Source organism: Marmota flaviventris, chromosome 9 (genome assembly GCF_047511675.1).
Source record: "Marmota flaviventris isolate mMarFla1 chromosome 9, mMarFla1.hap1, whole genome shotgun sequence".
Classification (NCBI taxonomy): domain Eukaryota; kingdom Metazoa; phylum Chordata; class Mammalia; order Rodentia; family Sciuridae; genus Marmota; species Marmota flaviventris.
The window spans coordinates 12,504,191-12,523,208 of NC_092506.1; the positions used below are offsets into that span (position 1 = coordinate 12,504,191).

Sequence of the window (19,018 nt, forward strand, 5' to 3'; positions counted from 1 at the left end):
TGCATTACTAGGCTTCCAGGAGATCAGTAAGATTCTTTATGGCAGAGAAGCCGTTTCTTCATTTTCACAGCTGCCTAAATCCTTAGCAAACAACAAAAAAATTAAGTCAGGAAAGTATTGTCCATCTTTCTTTCCCTTGGCATGCTGTCTACTACTGGAACCTACAATGAGATTGGAAGTTAAAGAAATTTTTACCCAAAAGTTATTTCAGACCCTCTAATGAAGGCCTGGCTAACCTACTGTGGCTTCTGTGATCAAGGAAAGGTCAGTCTATTGTCAGAGTTAGGTATTTGTTGAACAGCTCAATTAAGTTATACACGAATTCTAGATGAAGAAATTGCATGTCTTCACATTCTCTAGGAATAAAAATGTTTTTAGCTAGATGGGAAAGAGGTACTTTCATTCAGATTTAGCAAGCACAAATTATGTCTAATGAACAAAGCAATGTTTTTCATTTTCCTGTGTCATTATAATGAGTCTTGCTCCCGACACTGCTACCAGGAATAAGGAATCTAGACATAAGACAATGTTCTACCCCAAACTACCAGTTTTTCCCATGGGAGAAAATTTTTTACTTAAAGGAAATAGTCATTTGTATACATGGATCCCTTTGCATGTCTGTGGTACCCTCTGGTTTGGGCTTAAACAGTATACTCAAAGGCACAAGATTTCACTTGCAGAATGAACTGGGTAATTATATTCAGAGGAGAACCTGAGAGCCAACCCATGAGAAGAACTTGAGTTGTGAGTACTTTTGTGTTGGGGAAGCAAGCCACTGTACAACCCAACAACACAGGCAAGCTTTCATACGGTAGCAGCTTTATTATGAACTTGACTTCACATACAAAGTTGCAATGGTAATGTCACTTCCAATGAACTCATTTAAAAGGTTTAAACATCACATTAGAGATGTAGACTATCCAAATTTTCAGAAAGGCATTTAAACAGACAACACATATTGGTACTCATCTTAGGAAGACAGAACAACAGGATTATTGAAACTGAGTCCCAGACGAGGGAACAGCACTTTTTCCTAGAACTCAGGGAGGAGAGGAAGTCTTGATACAGATATTTTTGGTCCAGGGCTTCATGAATAGTTGTTCCTATATGATAAGGGTAAAAGCAATTAAAAGTTGCTTACAAGTCACTCTCATCCAACAGTTGCTCACAGAAATCAGAGATGCTCAACTGGAAATAGTGTGATGAATGAAATTTGGTATTTGTTTGTTTGTTACCAGGGATTGAACTCAGGGGCACTTAACCACTAAGCCAAATCCCCAGCCTTATTTTATATATATTTTTTTTAAAATTTAGAGACAGGGTCTCACTAAGTTGCTTAGCGCCTCCCCTTTGCTGAGGCTGGCTTTGAACTCACAATCTTCCCATCTCAGCCAGAGCTGCTGAGATTACAGACATGCGCCACCACACCCTGATGGAATTTATACTCTTAAATGCAATCTATAGCATTACTCAACTATATCAAATATATAAGTAAAATATGCTATTGAAGGGGATTAGCATGCATGTTTGTATAAATATATCAAAATAGGTTCTACTGTCATGTCTATAAAGGTTTTTTAAAAAAGTGATTAGCGTCTAAGTATTGGCTGGATTACTGCTTTCCCGAGACTCAAGATATCAAGCATTTATACGTCTTAATTTTAAGTGGCTATCAGATTCTTAGAACAAAGTTCATTTCCTTACCAAATGTCAATTTCAAAATTGTCTATGCACAAATTGTGTGGCATATTTCAAACCCAGAAAAAAATATTTACTAAGAAAGGTGTTTTTCTGAAGGTTTATTATTATAAGAAATACTAATTAGACTTAGCAAATTCCTCCAAATTTTCAAGCCTATTTGGCCTATTTCCTACTTCTATTATTTTTGTTATCTTATACATCCAGACACATATGTATAAAGATACTCCCAAGTCTACAGGGTTCAGTTGAAGACCAAAGCAATTTGAGTATCCAGTATTCAAATAGGGCTTTATATTATTTCTTCCACTGGCATTACACCAAGCAGATCACAGTTGACCATGAAATGATGAATAAACTAAATATCCTCACCTTACTGTAACTGCTAAAGATAGGTTCACATTCTTTGCTTTGTGGGGGAGCTGACATTGGTGGCCTTTCTTTTGTCACTTCAAAGCTATCACCCAACATATTGGCATCATACCCATTCATTCCAAAAGGCATCAGAGATAATTGAAACCTAAATGCAAAGCAAATAAAAAATACATACACATAGGATCAGTAGTCTTTTCTATGTCACAAAAACTTTTGTGGGAAATTATGTATACATTTTACATAAGTAAATACATATTTATAGATATCACTAACATAAACCTGATTGTATTTTATAAGTAAAAAAAAAATACTCAAAGTAACTAACTTAGAGCAAGGCAAGTTAGTTCGATGAACCTAAAAAATGTTTATAATAGGATCTTGAATAGGATGATACCTATTGAGCCAGAATTGATCCTAGAGCCCCAGAGTTGAAGTGTCAAATGTCAAAACAATTGTCAGATGTGACAAATATGCTATGGGACTGAACAGACTGACACTCGGCACCAAGCCAGTCACAGATAGGTCTCTAATGCACAGAAAGAGATGGGGAATTTAAAATGAGACCCATGTATGTGGGGAAAAGATTCCACCACCCAACTCGTAGCCTGGCAGGAGAGATGGATGTTCCACTCGAAAGTTACAAAGCAGTTAGTTTCTGTCACCTTCAACAGCCATCCCAACCCTTCTCCATCCTATTTAAGGAGTTACAGTGTCCCTTCCCTACTGCTTTCCCCTGCAGAGGAGGGAAGGGAAAGGAAGGGGCTCACCCATCGCCCAAAGCCAGGACTTGGATAGTCACAGGAGGATGAGGGTGACCAAGCGCATGTGTAAAGGAAGGCTAAAATCTCATTCATATTTTCTAGATCCCTTTGTGAGTATGACAGGCTTTATTTCCACATTTGCTTTTGAAAAAGCGAATCCTTTTCTTGAGAGCTTAGTGGATAAAGTAATCGAGTTGCAACTTGTGCCAAGATCCTCAAGTTCAGCATAAGGAAATAAATTGAAGGATCCAAACTGCGGTTTGTCACAGATCCATTCGTAAAGGCACATAGGGAGGAGAACCAGTGTTTATACTGACCACCAAGAAGGCATCCGTGGCCAGTCAGAGTTGGCCAGGAGAGACCTACAACCATCTCAATGGATGGGCATCTCCTCTCCCTGTCTTAACATCATTACCCTACTCTAACACACCCAGAAAAAGAGTAGAGAGACTTTAAGACCACAAAAAGAGATCACCTCTAGGAATCTACAATCAAAAACCTCATACCCTAGAATGGCTGAAATTGTGGGAAGGGAAAAGAAAAAAATAAGTCACATATGAAATTCTAGTGTTAAATGGTACTCCCCTCTCAACTGACCAGAGATTGAACTTCTCAGGATGCTATCAAGAAGTGGGGAAGATGTTACATTGCAGTTAAAAGCAGTGACTACCAACAAGAACCCCACTTTTTGCATGTTTAGATTATCTAATAACTGATTAAAAGATGAACATAGCAATACCAGTCACAAAAAGGCAACTAGAATTGGAATGCATCGTTGCTCATCGTCTTGATTCCATTGCTGTACACCACTCCTATTCACGAGCCAAAAGAGGAAAACTACTTTTCTGAATTGTTATGTTTTGTATTTTTTTAATCTCCTAGCCTTTACCTGACCAGAGGCTGAAAGTTTACAAAGCCTTGGGATGGGGGGACTGACTGGCATTGTTCAAGTTAGAGGCTAACCCCTGGATCAATTCAGTGGGACAGGACATGAAGTTCTTATAAAAATGTAGCAATTACTATTGTAGCCACAGGGGTTAAAAAAGAAATTGGAGTCTGGAAGAACAGAGAGTTCCTCAGATTAAAGGAAATTACCCCAGACACATTTCACATCTATTCCAGGAAGTATAGGCAACTCAGACCAGTTTGTGAAAACTTTTCATGAGAAAAGTATGTTTCTTTAGAACACAAGCTTCAGGGATGCAGGTTTTCCTAGATAACTAAAGACTAAAGTATTCGTGCATTCAAACTTGAGGATTTAGTTCCTCTAGCCTCAGGCCTAATGCTAAAAGCCCAATACCTTGTTTGTAGAGAACCCTAAAGACCAGATTTTCAGAGATTTGCAGAAGTTTCAAGTAGAATATGGTATCTATCAACAGGTGTCAGATCTTGACCCTAATAAGCAGATCATATAATAGCTAATTGCTTCAATGCCTTCATTAATAAAGACTAAAGATTATAGCACATACTTTATGGCATTAAGATTAAATGAGATGATTTAAGAAGGATGTTTCCACAGTACCTAGGATGTCAGAAATATTCAATGATGTTCCTCCTCTTCCATTACTTAGTCACCATTTATCCTTCAAATCATTTTATATTTGTTTTCAACTCTAATATGATTATGCAATCTAAATGTAACTAGCATCAAAAAAACACAGGACTCAGGGAAAGGCTATTTAATGTTCAGAACCACATAAAGAAATCTGAATGCTTATGATTAATCAATAGCTACTGTCCAGTTAGAAATGCTATTTATTCCATTTAGCAACACTTTCCAGTAACATTTTCTGTGATAAAATAATTGCTTTAAATTTGCACCGTGTAACCCTAGCCACGTGCTGCCATTGAGCATGAAAAATAGCTAAAGCAACTAAAGAACTAAATTTTAGTTGGATTTAATTTACTTATTCATTTGTTGAGTTATTTTGGTACCAGGGATTGAACCCAGGGGCACTTAACCACTGACCCACTCCTCAACACTTTTTTTTATTTTTTATTTTGAGGTAGGGTCTCCCTAAGTTGCTTAAGGCCATCCTGAGTTGCTGAGACTGGTTTTGAGCCATCCTCCTACCTCACTCAGCCTTCCAAGCCACTGGGATTATAGGCATGTGCTACCACACCCCGTCTTAGCTGTATTAAATTTAAATGTAAATATTGCATGCAGTTACCGGACTCCTAGACAGCATAGGTTTAGAGATGATGACTATTAAAATCTAAACACAAATTTTTTAAATGTTGGTTTCTTCCAAGGTGCCCCAATTTTGTCAGGAAATATGAGGATATAGTGAGAATATGTGTGAAGGCATCCTGAATATCTAAAGCTGACATTGCTAAGTTGCAAATTAGAATAGGCACGACAGATTAATTAGAACATAAAAGACAGTCCAGAGAAATCCAAACTTACATGGTCATTTACTTCACAGAGGAATCAGTGCAATCCAAGAGGGAACAGAAAGTCATTTAAATTGAGTATTGTATCAACAAGATATCCATATGGAAAGAGAAAATATTTTATCTGCCTCAATGCCTATAAAAATTAAGATGGCTTACAGACCCAAACAAATCTAAAACCACAAAGTTTTTTAAAGAAAAAATTTGACAGTAGGCAAGAATTTTAAAACAGAAACCAATAATCATAAGAAGAAGTCTATAAATTTCAAAATGAAGTATGTCTGTTCATCAGAAGATACCATTAAGCTGGGTGCAGTGGCACCAGCCTATAATCCCAGTGACTTGGGAGGCTAAGGCAGGAGAATCACAAGTTCAAAGCCAGCCTTAGACACTTAATGAGGCCCTAAGCAACTCAATTAAACTCTGTCTCAAAATAAAAAATAAAAGCGATGGAGATGTGGCTCAGTGGTTAAGCACCTCTGGATTTAATCCCTGATACCAAAAAAGAAAAATGGCTAGAAGACAACTATCATCATCTGATAAAACCATCAGAGTCTCCTTCATTCCTAGTATAAGTGCAAACACTACATCCTATTTGAGAAAACAGACATGTTTCTTTCACAACTAAGCTACTCTTTCCCTATGATCAAGCAGTCCTATTCCTAGGTATTAACCCAAAGAAAACATGCACCTGCACAAAGAATTGCAGAACTATGGTCAGAGCCGATTTATACATACCTGCCAGAGCCTGAGAACAACATGTCTTCATTACAATAACAAACATGCAATGGAGAGCAACAGGTTAGTGGAATATATACAAGGCAAAGGAATCTCCAATATTATGCTGGGAAATAGGAGCCAGACAGAGGTACACACTGTGACTCCATTTACATAAAGTTACAGAAGAGACAAGGGCAGTGAGAGGTAGCAGAATCACTCTACAGTAATCATAGTCTGATGAATGCTGATGGGGTTTGGGGCCAAACATATCAATGAGATGACAAACGCATATACTCATGTAACATCTATATGTTTAATAGTGGGTAAATTTTTGTTCAAAGTAAGAACTTTAAGTAAATATTGATCCCTTATTCACGACAGCATGAAGTACTTAAGGGAAATGCACATGTGTCTTCACTTAGAAATGCATCCAAAAAATTGGTGGATGGAGAAGTGGATGCTGGATAAAGTTCAGGAAAATGACTGGATGTTAGTTATACAGGGGTTCACAAAAACAAAAGTCCTTTCTACTCTTCTATGCATTTGAAATCTCTCCTATCAAGGATTGAGAAAATTTTAGACATCATTTTTGTTCCCTAGGCATCCTCTGAGGCTGTGTTCTTCACAGAAACACCTATCAGTCAAAGGATAAATTTAAAAACATGTAAGGGGAATAGTGGACTGTACGTACCTCTTCACAAAGCAAACCACCTGAAACGAATAGGTGATATTCAATGTTGGTCTGTAATTGATCTTGGATAGTATGAAAACATCATTCCCAGAGAACACCTGAAATGATTGAGAGTTTTAATACTAGAAGCATTGAACTATTTCAGTGGTTGAATAATTTGAAGAGAATGTGTCCATTCTAGAAAAATCTGAATATGGCATTTTACATTAAGACAGTAGATCTGAGTGAAAACACTTTATCCTCCCTTTGTCCCTATCTCCACAGCCAGATGAGGTGATAAGAGACAAATGATATCTCTGGGACTAGTTTAAAATATATTTGCCCTTTCCAAAATAGCTTGCCAGGTGCACATATCCACACCCAATTCCCACCAAAAAAAAAAAAATCTTAAAATCTGACAGCAGGTGAAAGGAGAAAATTGGAGATGACATTGTCCATAACTTTGAACATTTTCAAAACCCTTCATCTGAAACATCATCATTACATAAACATATACTTGACCCCTATGTGAGAATTTATGATGCAAGTGTTGTAGTTGTGCTTGAGATTTTTTTAAAGAGATCTTTGATACATGTATGCCTGAATAAAAATGCAGAATATGTTTTAGGAAGAATCATGAAGGCACTTACAAATTTATTGATCCCACAGGAAACGACAGGATAAGAAAACTCATAGTTGAATGAGAGCTTCCTTGTTACAGGACAACCATCTCCCAGGTTAATGTCACCAATTTTAACTTCTGTGTCATTATCAAAGGGCCTTATTTTCATTCTGACTATCAACCAATCATCAGAACAGATTGAGGTCACTGCTAAAACAAAACAAAAATCCAAGAATCAATGTGTTATTAGCACATCTTTACCTTAAGACATAATGGTGCAGTCTGACAACAGCATAATGCAAGCCACACAGGTATCTTTCAGTTTTCTGGTAGCCAGATTCAAAAATAAAAAGGACCTATAATTGGGGGGGGATTTAAAAAATTATTTTTAGTTATTTGCAACACCAGGATACACCCTGACATAATCATGAAAGCATTTTTAAATTTAGTTCATGTAACCAAATGTATCCCAAATACAATCATTAACTAATAATAAAACAAAAATTGTGATTTCACTTCTTTCTTATACAGATTTTCTGAAATCAGGGTGCATTGTCTCTTTGTAGCACAATTCACATTCCAAGGGCTCAATAGCCAATGGACAGTGGGGGTAACTTTGGAGCTCTGTATTTTACACTGTCATAAAACCCATCTTAAAAGATAATTTGTTATTTAATTCTTTGCAGCCATTCTACTCATATTTAAAATGAATATAGTGATTATTACCTACCTTTTGAGGTTTGTGCCTAGAACTTAAATGCTCAATAAAGTAAAAGCAATTTAAAGATATGTATAAAAGGGGACTCCCACCAAAAATCCCTTCATATAGACAGACCTGAATCTTAATACTACATAAAAGAACGGTAAATGTAGGTTCAGACTCATGTTGACCTGAAGCAGCTGTGGCTATAGACCAATAACATTTTTAAGAGTAAATATAAGGCACATGTTGCCATCTATCCCTAAATATCAAATTGCTTTATCCCCAGCCACATGGCATGCATTTTGTCTTCAGTGAGGATTTTAATTAAATAAGTGATGTGTCCAACCACAGGGATAAAACATTAAACTTTTTTCTCAGGACACTTGGAAATATTCAACCATCTATAGACGTCTTTTTGTAAAATGTTGGCTGAGGAAGGGGGCCTCATTTGGGCTAGAAACATGAACTTGAACAACTCAACACTGTTGCTTACCGAGATAGCTAAAATAGGTTAGAAATGCAAGCGCAAGGTGCTTATGTTTTGGAGGGGAACTGTGTTTTTGCTATGAACATTAATAGTACGAATTATATAAGTAGTTTGACATATGCTGATAGCACATATAGTGATAACAGTTTAGAAGCAAGATGTGGGATAGGAATGAAACAAATCTGCAGTCCTTGTAGCAACAGGATCATAGTTCAATACTCATGGTCCATATTAGAATGGGAATCACAAGCACCATTCAAACTAAAATAGATGCTATAAAGTAGGCAACCCAACAATGGACGTATTAACTTTAAAAGTAAACCATTCCCAGGCAGGCTCACTATCATTCCCGGGAGAATGTTAGACTACAAGCTTTGTTTTTCCATTGGAGACTCCCAAGTTTATTGTCATCACATTAAATAAGCAGAGTTTTGCTATTGATGTGCCAGTTTCCAGGTCAAGTGTCAATGCACACACATATATTTTTGTTTTTGAGTACAACAGGAGATTTTGGAGACAGGACAGTTAATCCCTTCATTTCCCAGATGAAAAATGAAATGCTCCAACCATCCAATAACTTGAGCATGATATCAAACAGAGTACATAGTGTAGCTGGCATTAGCACCAAATCAGACCAACACTCTTGGCCATCACTAGTCGGCGGAGTCATTACTGGAATCCAGACTATGTTCTCTATCTACTGAAGATCTGTGTCTTAGGAGGACATGGAAGAGTGAAAATGTGAAAATTAGAACAGGGAATGCCTGACTCCCTTCATCAGTTAATTATCCTTTTCATAGAGAATCCTCTGTCAGTAAATGATCTAAGGCCTTGTTAAAGTCTGGTCCATGAAGGGGCAACATCAACATCCCCTGAGCACTCATCAGAAATATTGATTATCAGGTCTAATCCCTGACTTATTGAATCACTGTACACTTACAAAGATCTCTGATGACTTGTATATACATCAAAGTTTGAGAACTGGTCTAATGGGTACCAACACTGAGATCTGCAAGATGGCCAATAAGTAAAACAGAATCAGGTAAAAAAAGATAGAAAGAGAAATAGATGGGAGACAAGATTTCTTTTTAAGCTATTTGTTCAGTTTTCATTTCACTGATGATCTCCACTGAGGGACCAAAGGCTTTGCCAGAGCTGGATAGAGTCAACCACAAATATGTAGGTGGTACTCGCAGAGCAGGAGCTAGGTTTTTAATTCATTTTACTCCCATTTCCCAGGCCAATCTGATGTGACTCAAGTACACTTAATTTTCCATCCCACCCCCAACCTCACACCATGATTTTGGTCTCATGGAATGGCATAGAGAAGTCAGACCCACGTAACAAAATGTATATTAAGGTAAAAATCTCCAAATAAAGAACGATCAAACAAACAAGGTATGACAGGCAAAGTCTGAAGACTAATAGCTTGACCACCCCAGAGAAGCCGAGTCAGAGCACAAGAGAGGGATCAGAGAAGGATTAGGGTTTCATAGCAGGTGTCCCCACTCATTCTTATTTACTCAGAAACCCACTGGAAAGAGAAAGTCACTGTCCTTAGTCATTAGAAATCAAGATTATCTGAAAGAGCTGTGGTTGGAACTAGTTTCTGATCTGGTTTTGCATAGAAAACAGTCTCACAAACACAGGTCTTAAAGCACTCTAAGCAGAGGTAGAGCACCACGAGGCTAGCTTTCTCGCCTCAGTCCTGTGGACATTGGGTTCCTTTGGTGGTGGTGATCTGGATGCTCTAGACTGTACTCTTGACCAGTATCCACCAGATACCACTAGGAACCCCAGTTGTAACAACAAAAAAATGCCTCTAGAAGTTGCCAAATCTTCCCAGGAGGAGGGGGGCGGATGTCACCCCTGCTGAGAACCAGTGTATAAAGAGATGGAAGAGGAGCCATGCAGTGGCAGACATGGGGAAGGTCCACCAGCGTCCCCTCTAACCCCTCACTGCAGCATGAGCCTCGCGGACTTCAGGCTGGGCCCAGAGGCAAACCATAGATGACCTCTCAAATTACCTCACTGAAATACTAAGTCAGACTCGCGTACATCCCAATAACTTCTTGTGGACGGCCAAAATTAGACACATGGACTTCAAATCACTCACCCAGGTCCACACCGCTAACAAGTACCAGAGTTGAGGTTTCTGGAAGCTCAGCAGATGAAGGAAACAATTATGATCTCTCCGAATCCAGCTGCTCACTTCCTTCGGTCAGTATCGCATTCAGGTGAAGAGTTTATACCCTCCCTTCCCAGAAACCCATGGATCTCTGATCCCTTCTTCTCCTGGTTCTTTTATAATTGGGGTTCATATATTTTCAAAGAAATATAGAAAAGGGATAACAATAGAAGATAATTAAACCTGAGGGGCCCTCAAATTGGTTTGTAAAGGCAGAAAATACCTTGAGCAAAGGTTAAAGACACTAACTTTTTAAAAACTGAGTCTAACCAGAAATAGGCAGCCCTTTCTGTTGGTTTATCATCGGGGGTGAAGGGGAGAACAGGTCTTTACACAGCTGAGTTTTAGAAAACAATCTTGTCACTTTAAATCACTATCCTCCAAAGACATTTTTTATCTGTACCTGGTTCGAGTCCAGAAGAATTCCAAAATATCAGAAAAAGGAGGAAGGACCCGCCTAGGAGCACAGAGGTCTTCATCATGACAGCCTCCAAGACACTGCAGCCAGGGGGGGCAGGAAGTGGCCAGGAGCTGGGCGTCCTCAGGTGTTTATAAACCTTGGCCACACTCAGCTGTCTGCAGTTATCCTCTACTTGGTTAGCACAGGGAAACTCCTTTGCATCTTTGCTCTCAAAGTCAGGTCCATCTGCTAGCAGTAGCTACATGATCTCACCTGTGAGGTGCTTAAATGCAAAAGATCAGGTTCCACACCGCAGCTACAAGATCAGTCATAGAATGCATTTCAACAATCGCCAGGTGGGTCATTTGCATATTAAATTTCAGAGACATTTCTCACAGCTTAGTCTTAGTGTGGGTTACCCTAGTACTAACTTTTTAAAAAGTACCTTAATATGGATAGATAATAAAGATAATTATGTTAAAAAATAAGGATACCTATAAAATTTCCTATAATCTAGGTACATGGATGTACCTAGGTGATATCCTACTTATCTGTATGTTCTTATTAATTATATTATAGTGAACAAAAGCTTTAGAGTTTATCCAGCAACAAGAAGCTGACATAGGGCACACATTTCTGATTGGATTTCTCATTCTTTCATTGTGTTTTAGATTTTCTGAACTACTAATGAGTAGTTCATATCATAACTTTTTCATATCATAATTTCTGGAGATATCACATTTATTGACCATGTGAATGTCTTCTCTTAAGAAATGTTTTCCTGTTTCCTATTTAGTTGTATTTTTAAATTTAGTTCGTAAGGATCATATATTCTAGACACGACTCTTTCAATTTATGCTTATTATGAATCTTTTGTGCCGATTTCTAGGTGTGATAGTTAATTTTATGCCAATTTTACTGGTTCACAGGGTTTCTGAATAGTTGGTTAAACATTTTTCTGGGTGTGTTTATGAGGTTGTTTCTTAGTGAGATTCACATGTGACTCAATAATCTGAGTAAAGCAGATTGCCCTCCTCAGTGTGGGAGGGGCTCACCCAATCCACTGAAGGCCTGAGTGGAACTAAATGGTTGATTAAGGGAGAATCCGTACTCTGCCTCGCTGTCTCCATGCTGGGACATTGGACTCCTCTTCTGACTTGAACTTGGACTGGAACTTACACCATTGGCTCTTCTGGTTCTCAGGTAGTTCATGTGCATAATAACTTTGACAGACATTTCTCGAAATGACTTTGGACTTGGCCTAGAAGTAGGGCATCAGTTCTCCTGGATCCCCGGCTTGCCCACAGCACATCCTGGGACTTCTCGGGCTCCATAATACCAGGAGCCAATTCCTTATTTTATACATGTATGAAATTTGATTCTGTTTCCATAGAGAACCCAAACTAATACATATGTAATCCTGTTCATTTTCTCATGGTGCATTCTTTAATTCTTCTCTTAAAACAGAAAAATTAAATATTGAGGTGATCTAAGAAATCAATCTTTCTCTTCATAGTGTATTTCATTTCTCTTTTAATATTTTTTACTGATCTGAAATCCATATTTTCTAATATTTCCCTCTAAAAGCTTTATAATTTTATTCATCCTATTTAAGTACTGGATCTGCTTTTATTTTTTAACGTTTCAATTCCCCTCTTAAATGAATTCTTGTTAGCTTGAATGTGAGGGAAATGATTAAATTTGATCAGAATTTTTACTGCTTTTACTCTATAGACCACCAGCATCCAAGACTACAGATAATGCTTGCACTTCTTGACTCTGGCCCTTACAACCTCATAATCAACAATCAGTAGAAAGGGGTAACATAGCAGAGAGGTGCAGAACGTGTAAACAGTGCAAGCCCCAGGACTCTGGTAGTGAGGCCCTTCCATCCTGCTGCCCCTGTCCTAAATTTGTTACCTCTCACTCACCCACACTTCTTTGCCTCTTGCTGTAAGTATCATGCCCTGCGTGATTTCAGCATGACTTTTGGTATAAACTTTTGGAAGTTGTATGACCTCCAGAAGAGCTGATCTAACATAGCTAAAGACAATTTCTAATAGTGCCTTTTTCATTTGGACCTTTATTTAATTAGAAATCTTTGGGTTCTCTCCATCCTTTGTTTTTCTAGAATTTCAGCAAGCTGCAGCTAACTCAAATACTTTGGTTGAAAACCCTGAGAAGTAGGAAATATATAATTTTTAAACACAGAACATTTATTTACAAAAGGAATTGCAGCCACTCAACTAGCTAAATCAAATTATCTTCAGTCTAGTCTCCATGGGTGACGGATATTCTAATAATTGGCTCCCCAGAGAAGGAAAAAAAAATTTCTCATGAACTGAAATAAAAATGTCTTCATATTCAGCATTAGACACATTCCATATTGTCAATAAATCCTCTAATCTGTATTTTGTCAGGAAGCAAAAGGGAGCAGAGGGAAAACAAGCAGGAAGAGAGGAGAGACAATAGAGCCAACAGCACTTAGAAAATATATTATGCACTCTCCACTGCCCAAGGAGGAGGTGCATTTGCAACATCATTCTGGGCTTTCTCCTTAACACTTTGAATTGTTCATAAGGGAATTCAGTCCTCGCTCCATTCACAAGTGAGAAGGGAGTCCCTGGACCACTTCATCTGGCTTGCTGGTGGCCTCCCCCAGTTCCTTACAGTGTGGAAATTCTGTGAGCCTGGGGTCCCATCCTATAATTGGTTGATTAAATCCAAGACAGCACAGACTGCAGGATTTTTTTTTTTTTACTTATGAGAGATTAAATAAGATTCACTTACAAAGCTAACAGAAATTGTGACAGCGAGTATATTTTTCCCCCTAAAAAACACTAGCCTCTTTGTATGAGCAAGATAGAGGAATCTGAAGTTACAAACTGAGTTGAAATTACTACCACATAATAAGATAAGTGATGCAAAAGTGGGGGTGGTGGATTACTGAAAATCCAAGAGTAGCAAATAGAAGAGTCCACTTTCTCTTAGCCTTGTGGGGAGAACTAATTATTTCATTTTATTTTACACCCATAAGAAGTGAAATGGGTATTAATCAGAGAAACACCACAGTATAATACTCAAACATTGTCTGTGCTTTGGGTGGTGAGCACACCCTTTGCTTCCGCAGAATACAGTTGCCTGGTCAACTACCCTACAAGTCAGGATTTCAGTTTTATTCAAAGAAGAAAAGCAACTCTTCCGATTGTCAAAAATTTATTTTTAAAAATCACTTTCACCACAAATTTAAGTCTGGAAAAAAACTGCATAAATATGTGCAGCAGAGCAAATTCATTTTTAAAAAGAACATTATTTAAAAGGTAAAACAGAACATCCATAGACATCTTCTAAGAGACAGTGCGGTCTTCAGATGACTGGAGTTCCAGGGTTGGTAGAGTGTACACCACCAGAATCTATAGCTTAATCCCTCCACTTCACATCAAGCAATAAAAATTAGACAGTGCAAGGGAAAAACTGGTCCTGTAATGAAGCAAAAGACATAGACAGTGGCACGAACAGGAAACTATTACAAAAGTCCCTGAAATATTTCATTGTGGCTCAACCAGGAAGGAGGGCATGGACTGTAATTACTCAAGTAGAACCGATGTACTCACTACTTGTATATACTTGTTATTGATTAATAAACGTAGGTTTTACATAACAGTAACTCAAATCTTAAGATGGTTACCAGATACCTGAAATAAAAATTAACAAGGTCTGTCCCTTCTGGGATGCTAAAGTTCAAGGGCTCTAGGTCATTTGAACAATTCTTAGGAGCTCCTTCCAATTCAAGAAGGGTTTTCTCTTGCAGACATTTATTTAGTCCTTACAGAGCAAAATGTAGATGTTAGAACTAACACACATACTATCCTCATAGCAACTCTTGTCAATTCCCAGTTCCTTTATTCATGGTAGGGTCAAAGTTTTATTCTGTGGTTGGTTTGGGATCAACCTAAATAGTCATTGAAGCCTCCTCAAAAATGTACATTTTTACCTGAAAGAATAATGAGAAACAGGCCTGATGTGGTGGCACACGCCTGTAATCCCAGCGGCTCGAGAGGCTGAGGCAGGAGGATTGTGTTCAAAGCGAGCCTCAGCAAAAAAAAAAAAAAAAACAAGGCACTAAGCAATTCAGTGAGACCCTGTCTCTAAATAAAATACAAAATAGGGCTGGGGATGTGGCTCAGTGGTTTAGTGCCCCCGAGTTCAATCCCTGGTATCCCCCCTAAAAATAATAAGAAGAAACACATGACAAATTATATTCCTGATCATCAGAAACGCATGGTTATAACAAACCTAAACTGAAGTCACATGGGTACATGGCACACAATATGCCACTTTGAACCCTTACCTTTTTTTAATAAGTACATTTGAAAACATTTACAGTACTAAGTCAAAATACCTACCCACCTGATATTCCTGGAAGGATCCCCAAATTTTCCACTTGAGATGATGTTGACTCTCTGGTTTCCACTGGCCCTTGGGTTGCTTCCCCAGAGGCGCTACTATTAGTTTCTACCCGTTTTTCTGGAAGGGAGAATGGAAGCTTTCTGTAAAGGAAGGGGGAAGAGGGTACATTGAAGTGAGACCAATGCAAATATCACTATTTTCATCACGGCTGGGAATATAAGGATAGAAACTAAATACTACTTTTTGGATAGAAGGGGAGCAGAATGACAAATCAAGTAGCTTAATATAAAAATAGAAATTGGGTATTGCACAGATATTCAAGGAGAAGTTTCTAATAGAATGTGACTAGGACTTCCGATTACCCCCAGAATTACTTATGATAATCCACAGCTAAAACCAAAGCAGCAGCCAAAGCCAGCCACACTTTAAAAGCTGCTGATCCTGCTGCTACTACAACCAACCCACCCTGTATCTGTAGAAAATGAATGGAGGCCTGGCAGGTGAGAGGGATACTGAAGCACATCTCTTTTTAATGAGGCCAAGTAAAGGTGCGTCAAATGAAGCCTTAAATACGGACAGTACCCACCCTGGAGACTGATATCTGACTTCCTGTATTGCTGTCTGCTTATTCAATATGGACTAGTGTATATATTTCATATGGTATAAACAAAAACAAGTTTGTGGAAAGAGTAGAAAAAGGAGAACATATTCCCAAATACCTGGTAGAAGATTTTCCTCCCAATAAATACCCGAATTTGAGCTATTTCTCCATTATATCTACCAACATACTTATTATATTTATGTTATTTATCACTTGTACCCAGTCCCCTCCAAAATAAGAGGCTCAATGATCAATAACTAAGTTAGGAACTGGCAGAAGGGAGATGCTATCAAAAGTGACATTTGGCTGGAGCTGGTTAAGCCTTATCTAGACTGTCCCATCAAAATATACCCAGTGAGCATCTCTGTGTCTTATAATGGCCCTTAACCCAAGTGTTCATAATTTTAACTGCATTTAGGGTTCATAGTGCACATTTAACTAGTATTACTAGAAACAGAGGATGATAGTACCAGGTTGATGTATTCATCCCTCTACTCTTTCCTCCTCTTACCCTACTTGGCATGAGATGATGAAGAAAAGCAGGAGAGAAAGTATTCATAGATTATGTGGCATCCTCTACCTCACCCATCATTGGTACCTGGAGAGGGCAATTGTGAAGGAGGATAACATTAAATTTGATATGACATTGAATTTTTCATTGGCTTAATTTCACCTCTAATGGGTGGAAAGACCAGAAATGTTGTGAAGGTATAAGGGAAGGTTTCACATAACAGAGCTGAGCTCAATTGCTGTAAAATGAATACAACCATTTAATTATTGTGTCTTCACGGATCTCAGATTATTCAAACAATCGTTTAGGTCTAAAACTTCAGCTGACCCATAATTGGTGTCAACAACTCAAACAAGGACAAGCTGAATGGCCGCTCTTCAGCACCCTTAGGCACTTGGGTCTCATTCTCTCATTTCAGAAAAGTTTCTCAAGTAAGGAGAGACCATTTCATCATTAACAAGTCTTGATTTTTATATAACTAAAGATAAAAACTCTTGATTTTTACACATCAGAGGTTCACGGAGCTCTCCTTTTGAAAAATTTAGGAGAAAAACTATAATTTTTAACTTCTTAGGCCTTCCTTCTCTACAGGACCATCAATGGCAGAGGGATAGTATGTTCACAAAATAATTTCATTGTTCTTATTTAACCTTAGGAATGGTAGATGTAGAAAAGGAATGCTTTGCAAAGAGAAGGGAAGTTACTAAAACACTTCTGATATATTCTCTTTGCTGACTCTACTCTTCCGATCTAATAGGCCAAAGAAGTCTTTACTAAGGGATAGAACAAAATTTGGTGCATGTGTGTGCAAGAGATGGCAGGGTAACTAAGACTCTGAACTCATCGTTTTCGTATAAATCTTTTATCAATTGCCATAATGATACAATGAAAATACAGCATCCAACCCACTTATCTGAGGATTATCAGCATCTTCTTATTCTATACATACACACATATAGAATTGATGGCAAAGTTGAAAATACAGATTCTAGAAATAAAAGAACTGGCTTCTTGATCAAAATTCCTGTCAGTTACCAGTGAAGCCTAAATTAGTAGGTTCATTTTTTAATTAACAAAATACATTTAAAGGATTGATTTGACATAAATATGCATACTAGACATTTATTGTGTCTACTAACATGACTGAACAGAACCCAGTAAATCAGACAATCTCAGGGCTGTACCTCAGCATATTTTCTAACATCTCTATCTTGTCAGAAACACATAGCAGCCAAAAAAAAAAAAAAAGTTAGATAACAATCTCCACAAAAAGCTAGACTTACCTTTCAATAAAGCAGGATACTGGCATGTAACCTCCGATATTTAAAATCAGTGGCTCATATGTGATGAAACTTTCAATGAGAATGCCCCACAGGCGTTCCTGAAGGAGGGGGGATACAGTTAAGTCTGACAGTTCAAGTTAGAAAAATTGACAAATTGTCATTTTACATTAAGAAGGAGGACAACAGAACTAAGTGATAAAATGTGAATGTTTAGAATAGATCTCAGTAGTAGTTCCTGATGTGGTGTCAAGGACTTTATAGCTGGCTGGTGACCACCATATTTATTTAGAATAGAGGTCTAATTTTGGAAGAACTAGATTATAGGACCAGCTTTGCAACTTATTCTGAGCCTGAACTTTAACTATTCAATAATTTCAAAGATTCCCTACTGGCAAAATAGAGATAATTATAAGTCAGGGGTCAGCAAACTTTCTAAAACTGGCCAGAGAATATTTTAGTCTTTGCCCTATACTATCTCTTGAAAATAGTTCTGTCATGGTAGCATGATAGCTGTTAAAGAGTGCTGAGATGAATGTGTCTTTCAATAAGACTTACTTTAAGAACATAAATAGCTGGCTAGAGTTGACCCAGTTGGCCATAAATACCAACTCTAGATATGAGTTATTATTTGTAAATGGGAAAATATATAGTACATGCAACATAATATTTCTAGAGAAAAAAAAAGCTATGTACAGGCATGCTGACATAGTAGATTTACAGAAAGGGCAAGCCAATAAGTGTGTATCTCATACATGATAATTTAAAATATTCAGATCATACAAGGTATAAGCCAAGATTAAATGCAGATAATCTTTCTGTTCCATGCAATTAGCCATAGCCAAGATTTGGCTATATTTCAACTTTAAGCATATACATTGAACATGTTGGATGTCTGGTATTCAAGAATTCTTGCTAGTACCTCAGATTGCTGAGGTTCAAACACCACTTTGGGCATTTTCTCTTCATCTGACAATAAGGAATAACTAGGCTTAAGCTTTTTAACATATAAAGTGACTGTAGCAAGAATTTATAGGGTGGAATTTCATACAGGACCATATTACACATAAGAGATGCTCCATCTACCCTGACATGAGCACAAGTGAGTCTGTGTGCCTAAGTTTTACTTAGCACTCGTGCAGGCCTTGTCACATGCTGGGCCTTGTTCTAGGCATCAGCAGAATCAGCAGTGAACAAA

At 37.9% G+C, this 19,018-nt stretch overlaps 1 protein-coding gene across 1 annotated transcript; it reads right to left on the bottom strand.

Annotated features, from left to right (window-relative positions):
- Positions 1–1,040: 1,040 nt before the first annotated feature.
- Oosp4b (oocyte secreted protein family member 4B) lies at positions 1,041–11,097 on the bottom strand. Its single transcript, XM_071616915.1, has 5 exons — positions 11,076–11,097; positions 7,269–7,450; positions 6,640–6,737; positions 2,071–2,218; positions 1,041–1,103 (listed from the first exon to the last, which is right to left on the bottom strand). The coding sequence occupies exons 1-5, from the start codon at positions 11,095–11,097 to the stop codon at positions 1,041–1,043; spliced, it is 513 nt and encodes a 170-aa protein (XP_071473016.1).
- Positions 11,098–19,018: the final 7,921 nt, after the last annotated feature.

Excerpts from the sequence above, each read along its gene's own strand:
- Oosp4b (XM_071616915.1), bottom strand. The coding sequence starts at position 11,097 with ATGAAGACCTCTGTGCTCCTAG. Across the intron at positions 7,451-11,075 it reads GAAGACCTCTGTGCTCCTAG|CAGTGACCTCAATCTGTTCT; the intron begins GCGGGTCCTTCC and ends GTTTTGTTTTAG. Across the intron at positions 1,104-2,070 it reads TCTTTAGCAGTTACAGTAAG|GAACAACTATTCATGAAGCC; the intron begins GTGAGGATATTT and ends CTTATCATATAG.